Here is a 20775-nt window from a genome sequence, read left to right as displayed (position 1 = left end):
TCATTTTTATTGTTCAAATAAATATTGTATGTTTTTTTTCCCTCATAGTATGAAAACCTGTTTTAGCAGATGCTTTGATGCAGTGTGGCTTCCATGAGGCTTCAATTTATGAATTTTTTTAAAGATTTATTTTTCGCCCTTTATTACAATAGGACAGATCAGAACTGACAGGAAGCAAAGTAGAAGAGCGAGAGGGGGGAAGGATCAGAAAAGGTCCTCGAGTTGGGATTCCAATTCAGGACACCCGTAGCGCAACGGCGCTCAATGTCGGCATGATGCCCACAACAAGGCTATTGGCGCCGACCAATTTATGCATTTTTACATGTAACTTAAGTATCTGAAGGTGTACATTTGGCATCACATCTAGGGCCAGATTTACTAACAACTTGTGCCAGCGCAAACCGTCTTTTGGCATTAAAATAGTACTATCAGGATTTCCTAAAGACACACAGTGAAGGCGTGGACACAGTTATTTTTGTGCCTGACCTTATTGAATATGCATTTGTAGGAGTTTCCCTTTCAGACGCAAAATTTATGGGAGGAGAGTATTAAATGCAATTTACTAACATTTGCGCTCGTCAAATTACTGGTATTTGCGCCATTATTTAACGCCCAAAAAAGCATGCCTTAAAGCAGGCGGTAATTTGTGCTTCTCTTGGTAGATTACGCTGGTCATTATGGAAATTATCTGGCTGCGTCTGTGTTCTTTAATGTGCGCATAATTTTCCCCTCCCATCGGCGCTTTTATGGAATTGCGCTCTAACGCTAATTTGCCCAGTTTAGTAAATCTGGCCCTTAGTATTTGACTTGTAGACTGCCGACCTTTAGTTGTGATGGAAAACGCTGCTCCTCGTCTTTATCCTCCTCCACCCTTCTCAGCTACAGTCCTGGGCTCATATATGTAAACATCTCAGGCTGAAAGTGCTGATCTAGAATAAGTTTTTGTTTTCCATCCTGATGAATAATCCTAGATCAACATTTCAAAGTATTGTCTTGGGACTTTGTACACATGGGCAGTCTCTGCCTTAATGCTTCTCATTTGCCTGTTCTGTAGCATCCAGCTTCATGTCCAGTAGATGAGGCAGGTTTCTATCTGTACGGTCAACATCACTGAGTTTCCTCTGCCTTTGGATGGCCTGCTCTGTTTCAGTTGGTTTGACAGCCCTATTGATGCTATTCAATCTGCACAAGCATTTATAATTCAATGTACAGTGCAAGAGAGCTGTATTTGAATCCTCTTATCGAAAGAACCACTCGCAGTCAGAGGAAATACTGCTGGTGAAGTGGATTCATAAAGCAATTTGGACCCTATTCTTACCCTGCATAGTTTAAATGGGCTTCATGAGAGCTGATATAGGGACGATTTTTTTGTAAGTGCTTTGATTTGTATTTGTGTTTCAAAAATTAAAAAAAACCTGTCCAGGAATTGCTTTATGGATCTATACACACTGTATCTAATGTTACAGAGAAGTATTTATGTTTATAATTTGTTTTCTTTTTGTTGTTTGTGTTTCTGTTTGTACTTTTTGGTCTTAACACGTTCCATGTTTGTATAATTTTTTTCAATGTTTTGTATTTTCCATGTGACCCTCCCCCCTTCCACTTTCCCTTCCCACCAATCATGTGCGTGCGTATCATGTGACTTTGTCATATGACTCTTGCATGGTGCTGATGATGTCGTCTTCGCTGGTGAACAGAAGGTAATTTTTGTTTATTTTATTTTGTTTCTTTTCTTTTTTCTTTTGGTCCGATTCCCATTAACAGTGAGAACAGACAAGTTAATGAGGGGAAGATAAAGGAAACACCCACCTAGTGCCATCAGGGATTATGAGCCATTTCATTTTTGAGTCATTCATCCTTTAGAAATCTCTCACCACCTACTTTATTTGGCTTTTTGAAAACCATTAACCACTCTGCCTAGACAGTAATCCCAAAGCTTAGTCTCCTACACATGCTGCTAGGTGCTCTGCATGTTGAACTTCTTATTGATTTTCAATATATATTTTACTATACTGACATAGAAATCATTTCTACCCTCCCACTCCAACTCTACTTTTAATAAATGATGCAACATTTTGAGACAATGTCCGAATATCTTTGAAGGAATAGTTTACCCTAAAAAGAACATTTGCTGAAATTTTACTCACCTTATAGATGAGTTTGCTTACTCATCAAAACAGATTTTGAGAAATTTAGCTTCACTTGCTCACCAATGGATCCTCTGCAGTGAATGGGTGCCGTCAGAGAAAGCAATATTATGGATAGAGGACTTGTTTTTTAGCCAGAAGCGACAGCTTGAAGTTAAAAACATCTTGATGGTTTTATTACAAACATGCATCTTTTAATTTATTTATGGATTAGAGTTGTGTGGATTACTTGTGGATTGTTTTGATGTTTTTTATCAGCTGTTTAAACTTTCATTCTGACGGTACCCATTCATTGCAGAGGATCCATTGGTGAGCTAGTGATTTAATGCAAAATTTCTCCAAATCTATTCAGATAAAGAAACAAACTCATCTTCATCTTGGGCGAGTACATTTTCAACAAATGTTAATTTTTGGGTAAACTATTGCTTTAAGAGAGTTGCTTAAAGACTAATGAGATGTTTATGATATCTCACAAACTCATTTGTTAAAAAGAGACGCATCTTTTTCACTTGTTTTTGTACAAATCAGTATAAAGAACATCAATCATCATCCCCTCATTCATTTGCACATCATAAATGTGCTTTACATGATAAATTGTCTTATAGTTGCAGTATGTGCCAAATATGTTCATATCACAAAGACTAACAGCAGCATTATGTTATTGCATGAACACATTCACACACCCTTCTGTTCTCTTTCAGTTTCAGTCTGCATACTCAAAGCCTCTCATGCATGTCCTAATTGTACGTCTTTGTCTCACGAATGTACCTGCTCACTGTCCCTGGCTGCTGCTCCTATGTGGAAATGCAAAAGAGGAAGAGCTTCACTTCCTTGTATTTCAAGAAAATGCTCTCTTTTCCTACCCAAACATTTTCAACGACACACTTGGTTTGAGATGAGATACTGTCTATGTCATTTTTCATCTCTCAGCTGCTATTCCTGAAATATGTCAAGTTAGGATAGCAGCTATTATTAGTCATGATCGAGTGGCACAATAATCCATGACCCTTGAATCTAATCCTCCTTCTGCATGGTAGCGCATGTTTGCCCTCTTTCTCTCTGTAACCCTAATCTGTCCTTCTTTGTCTTCTTAGCATCTGGAAATCCTTCAGCTAACTGGAATTGATGACTGGATCTCAGAAAACCTGTTTAACTGTCATCACTCCTGCACTGCTTGTCTTAAATTAACTTGTCTTCATTTAAATTGCAGCATCCGATTACAAACTTTAATCAAGCTTCAATTCATCACGAAGGAACCACCTTAGGCCTCTATTTTCATGCATGCTTAAACTAACTGCCTGTTGGTCTGAATTTTTCAAAAAATGTAACTTAAATTAAGCTTAATTACAGAAGACTACAAAGAGATTTATTAGGATATGAGACCATAACAAACATATACAGGGTTACGGTTTCAGGCTTACATACTTTGTATACCCTTTGCAGAATCTTAAAAAGCTTCACAGTCATCTCAGAAGCTTACAGGAAGTCACTGACTATATTATCATTGATTATATTATATTAATTATATTATATTATATTATATTTATATATTATTATTAGTAGTAGTATTACTGTTCAAAAGTTTGGAGTCTGTAAGGTTTTTGAAACATGTCACTTAAGTTCACCAAGGCTACATTTAGTTGATCAAGAATATTGGGAAATTGGGAAATATTTTCACTGTTTAAAATAACTGTTTTCTATTTTAATAATTTTTAAGCAGCCATTAATCCAGTATTTAGTTAGATGATCTTTCATTTTAGTTTGTTGATTTCAAGCATTTGTTATTATCGATGTTGAAAACAGCTGCTTAATATTTTTGTGCAAACCATGATTTTTTCGGGACACTTTGATGAATAGAAAATTCTAAAGAACAGCATTCGTTTGAAAATTCTTTTGTAACAATATAATCATAGCATTTTGGAAAAAAAAACAAATACAAAGAGCATTGCTACTCTTGATCAAATCAGTATGTCCTTGCTTACTAAAAGTATGAATTTATTTCTGGAAAAAATAAATAAATAAATCTTACTGACCCCAAACCTTTGACCTGTTGTTTACTATTATTATATTATATTATATTATATTATATTATATTATATTATATTATATTATATTATATTATATTAAGAAAAAAAAAAAATATATATATATATACAGTATATCTATATCTTGCGGATTCTGCCAGGTGCCAGGAGAATGTAAACTTATGAGCAGAACTGAATCCCAAACATTTAATCTAACTTGTACATTATATTACTTAGGTCAAACATTTAGATATTCTATTGTCTTGACCTGAAATTCATCTCATTTGTCATGTTTTGTATATTTGGTGGCGTATATACACAGTGTCGCATCAGTTCCTAATAGGGGTTTGTGTCTAGCAGCTATTTATGATGATGAATGGGAGCAGAGCACTGTGGCCTCCTCCCAGTCTCCTATAGTGACACAGGTAGACAGCTAACATCCCAAACAAGCGCCCACACATGCGCATATACCTTCCCCTTCGACCCGCTGATATTATTAAATGTAATGGCTGAGAATCTCCAATCAAAGCATGGAGGATAATTAAGTGAGTTCTGTCATTAAGTAGTGGGCAAGTCGAGATAACGAGCTCCCCCAGAGACTGCATTACAGCGCCGCTCTCTTCCTCCATCACTGCCACCAACACAGGTCCAGCTCTCATTACAGCCCTCCACATGCCCAAGCGACTCAGCTCCACTTTTACAAGAGCCAAGCGCTTTCATTAATGTTCCACATTTGGAAGGATGGGAGGCAGAAGTCATCATTATGCTGCCAGAAAGCCTCTGCGATGAGATGTCTCGACAGTTTAGCCAAAAACGAGAACAGAGGAATTTAGACTTTGCTAAGTGACTCAACTATAAAGTGTTACATCTCATCCTTTGATCGTTAATTTGACCATTTTTGTGCATAGTTTAGAGACCATGCACTGCTATATAACTTCCTTTTAAATTCTCCCAGCTGGGTCAACACTGTAAATTAATTATAAGCTAAAATTAGCCAGGATTTTAATTAGCTAACCTATTTCTGCAGTTCATATTCAGAGATAAAGAATACCTTGTGGATTACAAATCAGCTGTTAAAGGATGAGGGGGCGTTCACCTGTGGAAATGTGCCTGTGTTAGGGTACATTTTGAATCTTTGCTGGGGTCTTCTAACAGTGTTTTTTTTTTTTTCTGGCCGTTTTCGCAGTTCATATTCAGAGATAAAGAATACCTTGTGGATTACAAATCAGCTGTTAAAGGATGAGGGGACATTCACCTGTGGAAATGTGGCTGGGTTAGGACACATTTTGAATCTGTGCGAGGGTCTTCTAACAGCGTTTTTTTCTGGCCGTTTTCTCCTCAGGGGAACCTAATCCTCCTAAACTGGACGCTAAGCCACTGTCCACAGGCAACGAGATGAAGGTCCACTGGATCAAGCAGGACGATGGGGGCTCTCCCATCAAACACTATCTAGTGCGCTACAGAGCTGTGAGTATGATTGGGCATGAGGTAACACACTTAACTCATCCTGTCGTCTGAATTATTGATACCGCCGTTGCAAGAGTTACATGCCTTTGGAGAGGTAGTGAAGTTCGCGGGTCATTGACATATAAAAGGGAAAAAAATCTAGTTTAAAACACATGTAGTGTTCTTAGAAATCGACTCTTTGTGTTGAGAAATTTAAAAAAATGTTTATACAATTTTCAAGAAATAATAAATGACATGCTCTAACAAAAAAAAATTTAAATATATTTTCATAAATTAATTCAGAATTATATATGGAAAAGACACAATATGATATTTTATAACCTGAACCAGTTTGTCATACAATGGTCAAATGATATGATATTTCAAAACATCTCATTTACATATCGACCAATGCAATATACCAAGCACAGCACAAATTAGCGTAGTCGCAAATAAACAGAGCCGATGCTCATCAGGTGCAGGTGATCTACTTACGACACAGGTGCAAAATAGTTTAAGACATGCTTTTTTGGGCATTAAATAATGGCATACCAGTAAATAAATACCAGTAATTTGATGAGCGCAAACGTTAGTAAATTGCGTTCCGTGATTCATTTGAATACTCTCCTCACATAAATTTTTCATCTGATAGGGAAACTCCTACAAATGCATATTCAATAAGGTCAGGCGCAAAAATAACTGTGTCCACGCCTTTTCAGCGCTAAATCTTCACTGCGCGTCTTTAGTATATCCTATTATAGTACTATTATTACTAATAGTACTATTTTAATGCCAAAAGAAAATTATTTAAATATTTATATATTTTTTTATATTTTTAAATAATTATACCTGATATTTTCATGTCCCCCCAAAAATATCAAATTAAATTTTATTTTTGAAAATAAAAACATAATCCATAGAAGAGGTGTGTGTTGATTCAATGAGAATTTTATTTTTTTGTATTTTTGAAGAAATTAGAAAACATAAATACATAATACATTAAAATGTTACATAAAAACTCATGAAAATGAGCATTGTGTCATTGACCCTTATATACCATCCTTGCTTAAAGAGTGTCCACATGTGTCCGTAGAAGAATCGCCAGGACTGGAAGCCGGAGATCCGCCTGCCCAACGGCAGCGAGTACGTTGTTCTGCGAGGTCTAGACTGGAACACGGAGTACGAGGTCAACATCATTGCCGAAAACCAGCGAGGACGATCTGAACCTGGCAAACTCTCCTTCAGGACCTTGCCAGAACCCACCGCCATCCCAGGTACAGCCCACCCCCTAACCCTGAAGCACAGCCACTGCCAGCCAGAGCGGCCAACAGCCCGACCGCCTCAACCCAACCCCTGTTAACCCCATCCTACTAGCAGGTCTTGTTGTGGATTACACAGGCCACCCTTGTGTCAATTCAGGTTGTGGCCTGGCCTCCCTCTAGAGAGTAATTTGACACAATCTAAGAGTAATAAGAGTGCAGAGTGCTAAATGTCTGTGAGAGGTGGCCACAGGTGAAGCCTGGAGACCTTCAGCTCCTCTCCAGAGCACTGACCCCTCCGGCAACCTCCCCCTGATTCTTGCAGCTGGCTTTATTGCTCGTCTCGGAGCGATTGCAGATGATATCAGCGGAGATGAGATTTTCTATTTGGCACTCGGGAGGCAAAAAGCCACAGCAGGTCCGTTAAACCATCCACCCCCTCCAACACGGGCTCGTTTGGTCTGTGCTCCATTGGCAGTGCTGTGTTTTTGCTTTCTTGCGAGCTGCTTCCCCACTGATAAAAATTGGCCCTTAGATCATCCCTCTCTCTATTTCCTCGGTCTCTTTCTCGAGGCTGAACTGAGGCTCAGTTCAGGCTCATTGCAGCAGACCGATTGAATTAGGCTGACTATCTGCCTGCTCTCAGTGGGGATGCATCCTCTGGTTTTGCATGATGACGCCTCAACAGGATTAATGGTTTAATGCTTTACTGAGGACCTAACAGGCATCTCCCGGAGCATGGCCAAGAGACCTGCTTTTTCTCATCCGCTTAGTGGGAAGCAGCCATATAGCAGTGGGAGCTTTGGATCTCGGCAGATTCAGATGGATAGAAAAGCCTTCCTTTGTCCCTTTTCCCATCTCGCCACACTTACACATTGCAGAGTTGTTAACCTCAATGTGTAACATGTGGGAGTTCAAAAAAGCAGCTTTATTTTTAGCCCAACATCTGCATTGCATCAGCTGGAGCAACTGCTGTTAGAAACGATGGTCCAAAAACAGCTGCTCAGACAGCGATTCATGCTTCTCTAGAATCTTATATTCGGAGCAGCGTGTGGGAGACGGGTTAGAAACCCTTAAAACTGTCTGGACACTATTATTATCACAAGACATATCCCTTCAGCTTGCAGATGGTCAACACGTCGAGAGTTTGGCAGGAATTAAAATAGGGAGCCAGTGCATTTCCGTGCGTGGTACGGGTAACTGGTCGAGCTCAGCTCTGGCCGCGCGACAAATGCTAAAGCTCTACTTCCTGTAATCCAAATCTCCCCGGCTACAGTTGACATGGAATAAAAGCTGTTCTAATACAATGCCCGTTAACGTTTGTGCAGTTTAAGTAACATCGGAAAACTCATTCAGTCATCCAGCTCATTATTACACCGTATTGCATCATAACCTGTTTGTTTTCGCCTTGTCTTTTGACTGGGCAACATTTTCCCTGGTGTTTGCGACATAGAAAGTTGAAAGCCTGTTTGTTTCCTAATTTCCTGTAGAATGTTTTTCTTGATCTGAATTAATTATAAGTAATTTAAATGCAATTTTCTGGAAGCACTTGTTTAAAGCTGAAGTGTGTATTTTTTATTTAATAATATTTCATTTTAAAATACCTTCTCTATCTCTGCGCAGTAGAGACAATTATAAATGATGAAAGATGAAAATTTGATGAAATTCTCTAAAAAAAGTGTAAACACTGTCTCTGTGATGCTATTAATGACCGTTGGCTTTGGGATGGGACTATCTATTTGAAAGAGCAATTGCAATTCAATTACACTTTTTGTTATTAATGCTGCAATACAGTTTGGAGACGCTAGTAGAGAGGAAATTGCACACTTCACCTTTAAAGAGAGGGGGAATATGTAAGATTTATCAAAACTGCCTGCAAAGTATATATGCAACGTCAAATACCAGGAAAGTTGCCTGATCCGTGTTTCTTGATTGTCCGTGTCTTCGTGTCCTTATCATTCCATATTTCCCATCATTTGACTATCGTTGTCCTTTCATTCTCGACTTGCTGTCATTGCTGTGCTTTTAACATGCTACCGCCTTCTTACTTTGGTTTTTACTAACTTGCTTGAACTTTCCTTTGATATTCTTTTCTAATCTTGATTAACCTTTTAAACTTAATTTTCTGTATTTGACCTATTCTCTGATCTATTCTCTCTTTTTTCTCTCTCCCTTTCTCCCAATTTCTTTCCCTGTTTTTTCCTTCCCTCCCTCTTTCCCTTTTTCTGTCTCCATGTGTAAAATCGGACATCACCGGATCACCGCATTTTCAAACACGCACTCAAAACTTGATTTTTTCCCCATTTTTGCCTCTATTTTTTTTTTCTGTGCACTGTCCCTGTGGTCTTCGGGTGTCTTTTTTTGGTGTGGTGGTGTGGGATGTGTGGTCTCAGCAACCCTTGGCTGCTCCTCTGTGACGTACGCTCTCGTCACTCTCATGTTCTCCATGCTGACTGTGCTAGTGCTCTCATAAACTGGGGCTCGCCAGAGGAGAGGAGCCCTGTCCACTCTTCAACCACACCCTTCAGTTTTCTACGCCTTTCTGATCCTCTCGCAGGCTAAACAAACAAACAAACAAACAAAAAAGAATATCAGTTACATGTATTGGAATTAAGCAGAGTGTTCGGTGCTTGTATCATTCTGTTTTCTTTTTTGTTTCTTGTCATTTTTAGTTTCTTATTCATTTTATGTTTAAGCAAGGCAACGTTGATGTGTTTGAAAAGATGTTTTTCAAACCATGGACTTTTTGGGAGTGTTGTAGAAAATCTTTCCCTATCAAGATGCCTGATATTAATCTTGATATAATTATTCTAGGGCCCATTTAGGAGATAAAAAGTCCTTATTTTCATTACCTTCATTAATTTTAAGTTTCTTATTCTTTTGTTATTGTTGTTATTATTATTAAGATATTAACTAATTTGGAAGGGTGTTTTTAAGGAATAGGCACCAAGTTTCTGTGTTGATATGGAAAACGTGTTTTTTGTGAAAAAATGTACATAATTTTAGACGATTCAGAAAATATATACTTTCTGTAATGGACTTTTATTTACATTTTCTTTTCTCTGCTTCTTACTTGAAAAGACCATTCAAAACTAATGCTACTGCTGTTTAAACTCATTCACTTCAATAAGTGTCATTTTCAACTGTGTAATTTAATTATGTTCTGTAATACATTTTTTTGTATACACGTACCAGTATGGTGTCATGCAGTAATCATTGTAGGTTTTAAGAAAATACGGTAAGCTAGATGGATTTTTTTGTTTATTTTGTGTTTTTAACAAACGCAACATGGATTCGAGTCGAAATCTCGCCGCAGCGAGTTGCATGGGACCGTAATGCGTGGCCGTTTCATGTTTGTCCCATGATTACATGGTGCTCAATGTCGGTTTGGAGGGACCCACGGAGCCTTTTACTTTTAAAGGGCAGGAGTGTTCTGCAGTACTTCTGATTGACCATCTCTACTCTGAAATGCTAAATTCCTTAAGGCTGTTTTTTCTTGCTTAGACAGGATTTAACATAAACACCCCCCAGACTGAATTTTAATGCGAAACCCACAAGCGTTCTTGTGTGCATGGCACCGCCTCCGTTGTAACCGTATAAATCAATTTTGAACATTAGCGATGGACGGATACAGGTATGGACGTCGACTGACCTCCAGCCGGCTGTCCGTATTAAAGAAGATGGTGGTCAGTTTACATGTCCGAGGCTGCCGTATGCCATCGAGAACGGAGATACGAGTGTCATTATTATGCAAGACCTATGCAGGCATTTCTTGGGAGAGTGTCGAGTAAAGTGCAACTAATGTAATTAAGTGTCTTACAGTATAAAAGCTCATATACAGTATATGGCAGGGTTATGGAAATAAATGGGGGAGGGAATGGGGGTCGTTTGTTCAATAAAATGGAGTAGCATTTGTTTCCCATTTTGGAATGGATTCTCATGGTAATAAAGTGATGCGCCCTGGAGTTTTGACTCCTGGAAACGCATGTGCCAATCAGTTTGTCGGGCTCATCTTTCATATGCAGGTGCATCTCTGTCCTTAATCATTGTGTGTTGGTGCTAGGTGACATTTCATCAGAAAAGCAGCACCTCGTTTGGTCCGTCTGGGATGCTTAATGCCACTCCGGATGGATCATCAGCTTCATTCAGACTAGCAGAACCAGAGGCAAAATGACTTGAGAATCCAAACCTGGCACCGGCAGAAGTGCCACTTGTTCACACTTATCACTGAGAGTGACTGGAGACGGAGGCAAGTGCCAAGTCTGGAGGTGTCTCAATAACCTGAGAGTCTTCAGAACAGACAACATTTGTAATGACCGTGCCGTGAAGGTTAAAATGGGCTGTTAGCGAAAAGTCACATTCAGCAGATGCCTCTGGAGCATTTAAACAGGATTCTGGTGAACTGTTGTAGATTTTTACAAATTGTTATAACACCTGCAGTTCGATTTCGATCCTGCAGTAGCGTTATTTAATACATTTATATGTAATATTCAACACAGGGGTTAAAGTTTGACTAGTTAGCATTAGCTAGCTGCTAGGCCCTGCCATAACCTCATTTTGAGGACATAAAACCTGCTTTTACATTGATGCAAAATTAACCACAAATTAATTTGCTAGTATGTCTATTACATAGAGTGCTGCAGCTATAACGACAAAACTAGGAAGACTAATTCACCAAGAGTTTTTCCTATGGTAAACATAACTTGACAATACTTGGATGATTTGTTGTACAACATGATTTAAAAAATAAATAAGTGTTGTCAATTTACATTTACCACGGACCTTGTTTTACTCATAAATTGAAAAAAAAAAAACATTCTCTAGGGAACCCATAGTAAATTAGTCTTCTGAGTTTTGACATCACTGCTGCAGCTCTCTAAATGTACATGCTGTTACAAGTCACATGACATTTACAACTCAAGTAATTTGCTTGAAAAGTGTGTCCAGAACTGAATACCTACTGTATGAACAAAGACGGCAGTGTACAGGTACTTCCAGGTGCATTGCCATGGGAATGCTAACAGCTAATTATGTCCATGTATTCCAGACTGCCTTGTTTCAACCTAACACTCAAATATAACATGCACCACATTGTCAGTTTTTTTCACATCAATTTTCAGTATTCAGAACATGATAAGGTTTGTAATATGTGGAGACGGCTCGAGTGTCTGGAAGACCTTTCAAGCACGCTGCTGAGTCAGCAGAACAGGATGTTTTTGGCCAGTGAAGGAGCTCAGTGAGACAGCCTTTGTGCTCAGATGTGTGCCGTGATTTATCGCACTTGTTAAAATGCAGGCTGAAGCTCAGGAAAACAAGTGCAGCCCACTCTGCGCCCCGAGCTAGGAGAAGCGCTCTCGGCCCTCTCCTGGCTGGCCGCTAGATTAAATCTGTCAGCTCTACCTCCCGTTACCCAGCCTCTTATACACATCCATAGTATAAGTTGACTGCTACGATGGCTAGATTTCATCACAAAGTTCACAGCACCAGATTACCTATCATACAGGTTTCTTGGTTTAAATTCATAATACGTTTTGGATTTTTGTAGGTCTATTGCAAGTCTTGCGCACAGTATTCTGATAGCAGTAAGACTCATGTGGAGCTGCAGGTTGAGATGAGGTGTTTTTTTTTTCTTCGAATAGTTTTGTCTAATGCATTTTTCCTCGAGGTCTCTGTTGAGTGCATCCATAATTCATGATCTCCTTGATACACATAGATGTGTTTTAGGTCTTTATGTGGCTCCATCAATGATTTAGAAGGACGTTTCATTAGAGACACTTCATGTGAAGTTGCCTAGAACTCGATATAAGCCTAATTGCAAATTCAGTCAGCTTGTTCATCTTAATTCACAGTATAATCTATGGCTGTGTACTCACAAGAATACTTGAATGAACTACCAATTGAGTGTTAGGATAACAATAAACTATGTTAGCATATTTTTTTGCAGCCAACATATTATATCATCAAAGCTGTGTGCACCCAGATGCACCCAGAATATGATGTCTCAGTATACTGTATATATATAATAATCATAATCACTGTGTTTTTGTATTTAATTTTTTGTATTCTGACAACTTATATATATATATATATATATATATATAAGAAAGTATTTTAAGGATAAAACGACCTATTACAGAACAACTGCTTTATGATAGTAGGTATTATCTTTTTACCTGTCTCAATTTTATTTTTGGTTTTATTTATTTATTTATTTATTTTTTATCAGAATTTGTCCAAAATAAGTTTTTGCTTTTAGCCACATCAGATCTCCCTTTGTTAGTCCAAAAGCACATTGGTCATCCACATGGTTTAACTTTTTTTTGTGTTTTGTGTGTGTGTTTATGCAGGAGTTACCCCATAAGTGAATGCACTAAGAGCTGAATATTGAGATTATTTTCACCGTTCCATGCCAGTGTAATTTCTCTGTTAAAATATGTGCATGAATACGAACAGAACAAGCCTTGTAGTTAACGTTCTGAGCAAGACTGCTGAAGTTCTGTACAAAGAGAGTTAATTATGTCTCTGAATAAGCATGCTGGGTTCATTTCCATGTGAGTGATGAATGCCCTGCTTCAGAATGACGCTGTATGTGATGCTATGTTGTATACTGTGTGTGGATAACACTTGAAACGCATCCCATTTTGGCAATCTGTGTGGTGAACCTAAACATAATGGGGGTGAATTCACTAAGAATCAACTGATGACAAGTTTATTTGCACACGATTGTTGTTTTAGTAATTCTGATGATGCAAATAATTAATGAATCTGCGTAACTCCTGATCTTGCTATGTTGTGAAGGATATATCAGACAATCATAATCTGGCATACTTTACTGGAACTGTACAGCATGGTTTTAACACTGATCCAGGCACCTCTTTAAAATGTGTAAAATGGACTCATCTACACCACGCATTTGGATGTAAGCCCGGTTATAACGCTCTTCTCCATCGCTTGATTATCATTTGATAAATTACTGCTGCCATGATTAATAGAAAATGTACGCAAACAAATACAATTCTGTTAACCGCTCTTGGAAGGCTTGACATTACATTTTGTGAGGTTCAATTCCTAATTTACAAAGAGAGTAGCATTGCACCAAATACAGTATAATGACTTAAAGGGACAGCTCATCCAAAAAATGAACACTCTGTCATCATTTACTCACCCTCATGTCATTTGAAACCAGTATGACTTTCTTAATTCAAGAACAAATAAAAGAAATGTCTCTTTTTTGTCCATAGAATGAATGTAAATGGGATCCAGTGTTGTTTTGCACCTTGTTTACTTTTATTGTATAGAAAAAAAATAGTTGAAACATTCTTCTTTTATGTTCCACAGAAGAAAGTAAGTTGCATAAAGGTTTGAAACGACATGAAGGTGAGTAAATGATGACAGAATATTCATTTTTGGGTGAACTGTCCCTTTAATTTAAATACAAAGCAGGGCAATTCAGCGCATTTAGTTCCTGGATTGCTGGTGGTTAGTGAATAAGACGGAGTATGTAAAAGTGCAGTTGTTTAGTGAATTCACCCGTATGTGTTTCTAGGAGTGTGTTGGCTTTAGTCCTAACTGCCTTCAACAAGCCAGTCCTTTCAGCTCACTTCAAATTAGTACAACATACAAAATAGACTGTAATTTTTTCTAGACTGCAAAAAAGCCTCACACTTTAAGGGCTGGTCTGTCTGGTATCATTTTGTTTTGACTTTCTCCTCTTCCTCCTTCCCAAAGAAACCAGCTCAGGGTTGAGCACCGGGGCTATCGTGGGCATCCTCATCGTGGTCTTCATCCTGCTCCTCTTCGGCGTGGATGTCACATGCTACTTCCTCAACAAGTGTGGGCTTCTCATGTGCATCGCCGTCAACTTCTGCGGCAAGTCTGGGCCCTCTGCCAAAGGGAAGGATATCGAGGAGGGAAAAGCCGCTTTCACGTGAGCCTGTCTTTTCCTTTCCCTCTCATCTGTGTGTGTTCCCTTGTCCGATAACGCCATCCATCACGGCTCTCCCATCATTATCGCTCCCATCAGCTCTACAAGAGGACTTGAGGCAGGGCTGATTGTGACATATCTGACTCTATGAATGAGAATGATGTGAATATTGGCTCATGGCGGCTCATGTTGAGATAAGAGGAGAGGAGGAGAGGTGCATGCTGGTTAGGAATGAAAAGGAGGCTCATTTGCATCTGTTTTAGTAGCCTTTGAAAATGCTATGCAAAGAAAACCTTTTCTTTTTTAACTAGCAAGTTATCCATATTTTGATGTCATTTTATTGCACTGAAGGGCTCAACAATATAGTTTTTGATTATGATAAATAGTTATTTATAGCACCATATTGTCATGAATGTCAGAAAACAGTGTATTCTAAATATATTTATATTTTGTCATGCACAAATATACAAATATTTGTACTTGATCTGACAACAGTTTTACAAAAAAGCAATTTTGACATCATATTTTTTGTCAGATTAAAATATTTATATTTTATGAAAACTGCCAAAGTTTTCAGTTCACAAATATGATAGATATAAAAATATAGTGCTAAAAACAGCTATTATCATATGTCCAAAGAAAATAAATTTAAAGTTGTTATGAAATGTAATTTTTTCTTTACTTTACTTGTTTTACATCAATTTTAAATAAATATGACATTAACCTTATTTAGCATTATATTCAAAATATGTATTATATTGTTTCTGTTTTTTTTTTTTTTTGTCACACTTTATTTTATGGTCCAATTCTCGGTTATGCAGAATTGGTCCCTATACTAAAGTGTTACCTTTTTTTCTTTAATTGAACTGCCAACAGTTTCACAAATATAATAAATATAAAAATATGGTGTCAGAATATATATCTCAGAATTAAATAAATGTACCTTTTTCTGTTACCTTACCTTTGTTTTACAAAAATGTTGCATTTTAAATAAATCTGACAATAGCCTTTTTTGCACCATATGTTGTTTTTTTTTTTAAAAGAAGCAAATTTTCCCTTACATTTCTTACTTTAATACCATAACAGCTATAAATTAATACAAACACACTTTTGCCAGAAAAGTACGCCATATGGTGCAAGACATACCAATTTGTTTATAATCGTTAAGCCGTTTTAAACAGTGCTGCTAATTTGAACAAATCCTGATCTATGTTAGCCAACAATGTTCACTACATGTTTGCAAGCCATAAATCCACACCCCTTGTGACGTTTGTTAATCTCGATAACTCTGGTTTGTCATTTTTTACAGTAAGGATGAATCTAAGGAGCCCATTGTGGAGGTAAGGACTGAGGAAGAACACACACCAAACCATGAAGGAGGAGGACCCACCGAACCCAATGAGACCACCCCTCTGACCGACCCTGAGTGAGTCCCTAAAAACACACACACATGGTCCTAAACACAAAAGCCTGGTCTTTTCTTCAGGTTATTAACATCTACTTGTGTTTAACAGTCTCTCTGTTGTAGTTTAATGGTGTAGATGCCACACTCCCCTCACTTTTTGTGATTACTGTACCTAACATGGTATGTTTTATTTTGAAATGCATGTTGGACTTACTGATGTATGTGTATGTTTTGCCTTGGCCTTCCCTCCCTCCCCCTCCTTTTTCTTTGTGTGGATCCCCTTCTGAATACTTAGGACCATGTTATATTTCAGTTTTTCTTTTTTAATAAATTTGCAAAAATGTCAACAATTCTGTGTTTGTCAGTCAATATGGGGTGCTGTGTGTACATTAATGAGGAAAAAAAATTAACTTAAATGATTTTAGCAAATGGCTGCAATATAACAAAGAGTGAAAAATTTAAGGGGGTCTGAATACTTTCCGTACCCACTGTATATTTATATATCTATATATCTATAAAATTACAATATGAATGTAATTATAGAGAAAATGACTTTAATTTTTTGATTTTACATTATGCCGGATGGTCTGGTTTAATAATAATCTTCCTATTGGTTCATTCTGTCTAAAAGAATCACTCAGTTTGACAGGAAAAATACATCTGATTGTCATGTAAATAACCATCACAGCTCAGTTTAGTTCACTTGTATATGATGTTTAGGAGCAGATACATTGCTGTTCAAAAGATACTGAAAAATGTATTATAGTTTCCACAAAATACTAGCACTGATAATAATAAGAAATGTTTCTTGAGCAGCATATCAGTATGATTTCTAAAGGATCACGTGACACTGAAATCCAGCTTTGCCATCACAGTAATAAATTACATTTAAAATATATTCAAATAGAAAACAGTTATATTAAATTGTAATAATATACTGTTTTTACTGTATTTTTATCAAATAAATGCAGGCTTTGTGAACATAAGAGACTTTCAAAAACATCATACTGACCCCAAACTTTACAGAAATTTACCAAACTTTGTTACTGAAAATAATGTCTCTGTGAAACATTGTGAAGACAACACAAATTAAATTAAAGTCTTTTTAGTTGATCCAAATGACCTCAAACAAATCTCTTGAATATATTCCCAAAATTCTCTGCCATGAACTTTGCAAAATTGAGCAAAACCAGCCAGGACTTGTTCTCCATCTGACACAAGATTTGAGTGGATTTGGTCCATGGCTCTAAACCATTAATGTGCCAGAGACGCCAGAATGATAGTAGCTGCAATTATTTTACAGCACATTTTATTGTTCACAAGCACTATGCAAATGTTGTTGTGAAATTGAACTAAAGCTAGTGAAAATTTCAGCTAGAATGTGCAAAATATACATAAATTAAATAAGCCTGTTCCTTAGTCACTGGAGCCATGCTGAGAGCACCGGAGCAGCGCCTCAGAATAGCAGTGGTTTCATTCATTCAAGGGTGCATATTACAAAATTAAACGAACATTTCACATCTGACAGATTCAGTCCTGCTAGCTTTGTGGAGCTGCCTAATGGAGCCAGAAGTAGCGGCGTCTCCAGACTCGCGTGAATCAGGCTCCACAGTAGCGCACTCTCTCTCGCTCTGTTGCGAAGTACAGAGAAAATCGGCTGTTAAACAGTCAGCCAAGACTTCCAGCAGGGAATTAGCGGGAGCATGGCGTTTGTTAAATATTTACCAGAGACTTTGTTTTCCCCACTTCCATTTGTGCTCTGTAGTGTGCGCTTTCTATGTACAGCCCAGTCAGCGCACGTCAGGCTTGTTCTCTCTCTCTCAGTTCGGCTCAGTTGTCTAATTTGAGCAGGAACACTCCAGGGAAGTTGCCCTCATTGGTTGCCACCTGGGCTTATTGGCTCCGTCTATAGATTTTCGACTACCTGAGTGACTTCCCTGATCTTCACAGAACCAGCAGAATATCAATGGAACCCACTCTGCCATCTTTAGACTCTCAAGATGCCTAAAGTCTGAGTTTTTTCCCCTACAAGAATGAGAGTTTGTATTTTTAAAGACTCTCGCCAAGGATGCAAACTGACAAACGATGGAAGGTTTTCTTGCTGAAGCCTCAGCTTGCTCAGAAGGAATAATGATGCTTTGTGTCCAGTGGTGGATCTAGAGTTTTATATATGGGGTGGCCAAGGCTAGACCATGGAAGAAAACCAGTGTATAACTCCAAACTGGCATTAAAAAAAAGCATGAATAAATCCTATGATTGCTGATTAATTCACATTCAACATACCGTAACTTCAAATGTTAATCTATTGAAATAAGACTATTGGTTAGTCTTATTTCTCTTATTTCTATCATCTCATTAACCAGTGGTTTGGAGCAAAAGATCTAACATTAACTTGTAGGCTACAGTGAATTTTGTTAATGTTGCTCAGGAAAACTAAAACTTCAACTTACTTCAAACAGGGCTGCCAACTTTTGAGTTCAGCCTGGAGTGAGAATTATTCAGGAATAATTAACAAGCTTGCGATTAAGTACATGTTATTTTTTTTCTCAATTTTTCTAAACTAAAGTATACAGGGAAAAAAGTAACAATTGATTTGTGTACAAGTTTATATTAGACAGTTTTTTTTATAATAACCTTATATCTATACATTTTATTAATTATAATTAAAAGAGCAATTATGAGTAAATATATAGCTAATAAATGTAATTTGTTGCTAAATTCTCCTCTCTATTGTGCATTTTTCTCACTAGTTTACGGACACAGAATGGATTTTCTGCTGTTATATTCTAGCTGCGGTCTTTCTGCGGTTGAAACGTTAATTGGATGATTACATGAGACACTATACATTAAGTTGTAGTGTATCTTTCAACATGGATCGGATGTTCATTCAATGTTTATTTCATGCTAATTAGAATGCACTCCTCCTCCTTCGCTTTAACTTAAGCAAAGCGGGAGCACGCATGAACCATCACGCAACCAAAATTGTATTTATCGTTTGAAATTCTTTATAAGCTAACAGAATTTGAATGCTGAGACTTTGTTTCCTATTATCAAAAGTGACCTGCTCTGTCTTGTCTGTCAACTCATTGTCTGTGTCCTTTCTGCTCTGCGATGTTTTTCACTCTGTAAGAAAATGAACGTGTGGCGCGAGTGTGCGTATGTGAGAGGCTGGAAATAGACGAGAAGAAGCGCGATGCACAACACCAGATGTGTCGCATCCTTGAGTTCGAGGCTAAAATAAATGCTTCTTTCAGTACGATTAAACAAAGAAAATGAAATAGTAGCATGTGCCACCCTGGCCACATCTGTGGCTCCGTCCGCAGTCGTTCGGCAGTACTCTGCACACTTGGCTGCTCTTCATAAGAGCCCAGAATGTGATCAGATAGCTTTATTGTGATGAGCGTAATGACATTCGGCCGGGGGACAAACAGCTCAGACCTCGGACACTGACAAAGCAGCTTGCTCTTGTGTCGTACCACTGAGATCGTGTAGATTGTAACACGAGACGCCTTCACTCCACTACTCCCATTCTCTTCCCTACAAAGCCTCTCTGTGGATCTGCCATATGCAAGAGCGCTCAACACCGCCACCGGTGGTCCTGCGTCACGGCGTAGAAGCCGTTGCTGTCTGGGCATGTTTGACGAATATAATGAACAGTCATTCACAGCTGATATCAGCCTGGCAGCAAGGCAGGTGTGCTAAAAATACGACAGAAGGGAACGTGTTAGAAATGCGACAGGGACCGTCCCTCTTGATTCCCTGCCAGCAAAGCTCATCTTTAATTTTCGTGGTTCATTATGCATTTATGAATGATTTGGCACACCAGTACAGTCAATTCCATTACAGGAATTATCAGCGCTCCGAAAGAATCAGCCTACTGTGAAATAATTTAAGTAAATGTCCTTTTATCAAGGCCCACTATGTGCTCTGTCAGCTCCCTTGAGAACAAATGTCTGTGTGCCCTGTAAAATATTCAGTAATAGGCAGTTTGCGGTGGGTGATTTTCATTTATTTATGATTTATTATTTATTATTATGCTTTTTGCTCCAGACCGACCCCAAGAGACAAGCGCTCTGTGTATCAACAAACTATTACACAGCCAATAAGCGCAGAGGGAGAGGTTAACATTTATGTAGTTTTATGAGGATTGTGTCTGCAGCAGAAAGGCTCTCTGCACCAGTGCCATGGATTTACTGTTCACAGCAAGCTTTATCTTGAATATTATAAATGATATGAATCATACCTGCATGCACTGTTCCTCTGTCCTCATACATGCTCATTCTCATGAATAATATTTGATGTAACCATGAGATAACCAAACAGATCCTGTTAGCTGTGAAATTGATTGGCTACAGTGAAGTCTGTTCCTTCAAAAATTAAAGGGACAGTTCACCCAAAAATGTGTTATCATATTTTCTTCCTCATGTCATTACAAACCTATAGTGCTTTATTTCTTTTGTGGAAACATGACAGAAGACATTTTTAATAATGCACTGACCGCTCTTTTCTGTATGTGTGTGTGTGTGTGTATATATATATATATAAATATATATATATATATATATATATA

At 37.9% G+C, this 20775-nt stretch overlaps 1 protein-coding gene across 12 annotated transcripts in view; it reads left to right on the top strand.

The window, feature by feature from the left end:
• Nucleotides 1–20775, top strand: part of LOC107756101 (neural cell adhesion molecule 1-like) — a 254253-nt gene that overhangs the window by 231085 nt on the left and 2393 nt on the right. For 8 of the 12 annotated variants that reach the window (XM_016573078.1, XM_016573080.1, XM_016573083.1 and 5 more), the window contains 4 exons: nucleotides 5514–5638; nucleotides 6711–6891; nucleotides 14605–14803; nucleotides 16110–16226. In XM_016573078.1, coding sequence (XP_016428564.1) covers nucleotides 5514–5638; nucleotides 6711–6891; nucleotides 14605–14803; nucleotides 16110–16226 — 622 coding nt within the window. Of the gene's footprint in view, nucleotides 1–5513; nucleotides 5639–6710; nucleotides 6892–9269; nucleotides 10940–14604; nucleotides 14804–16109; nucleotides 16227–20775 lie in introns of those variants that run through there. The other 4 variants (XM_016573085.1, XM_016573087.1, XM_016573086.1 and 1 more) reach the window with 2 other exon arrangements.

Source organism: Sinocyclocheilus rhinocerous, unplaced genomic scaffold (genome assembly GCF_001515625.1).
Source record: "Sinocyclocheilus rhinocerous isolate Xijiao unplaced genomic scaffold, SAMN03320098_v1.1 scaffold682, whole genome shotgun sequence".
Classification (NCBI taxonomy): domain Eukaryota; kingdom Metazoa; phylum Chordata; class Actinopteri; order Cypriniformes; family Cyprinidae; genus Sinocyclocheilus; species Sinocyclocheilus rhinocerous.
The sequence above is the reverse complement of the archived record's forward strand: the minus strand, read 5'-3'. Positions and strand labels throughout refer to the sequence as shown.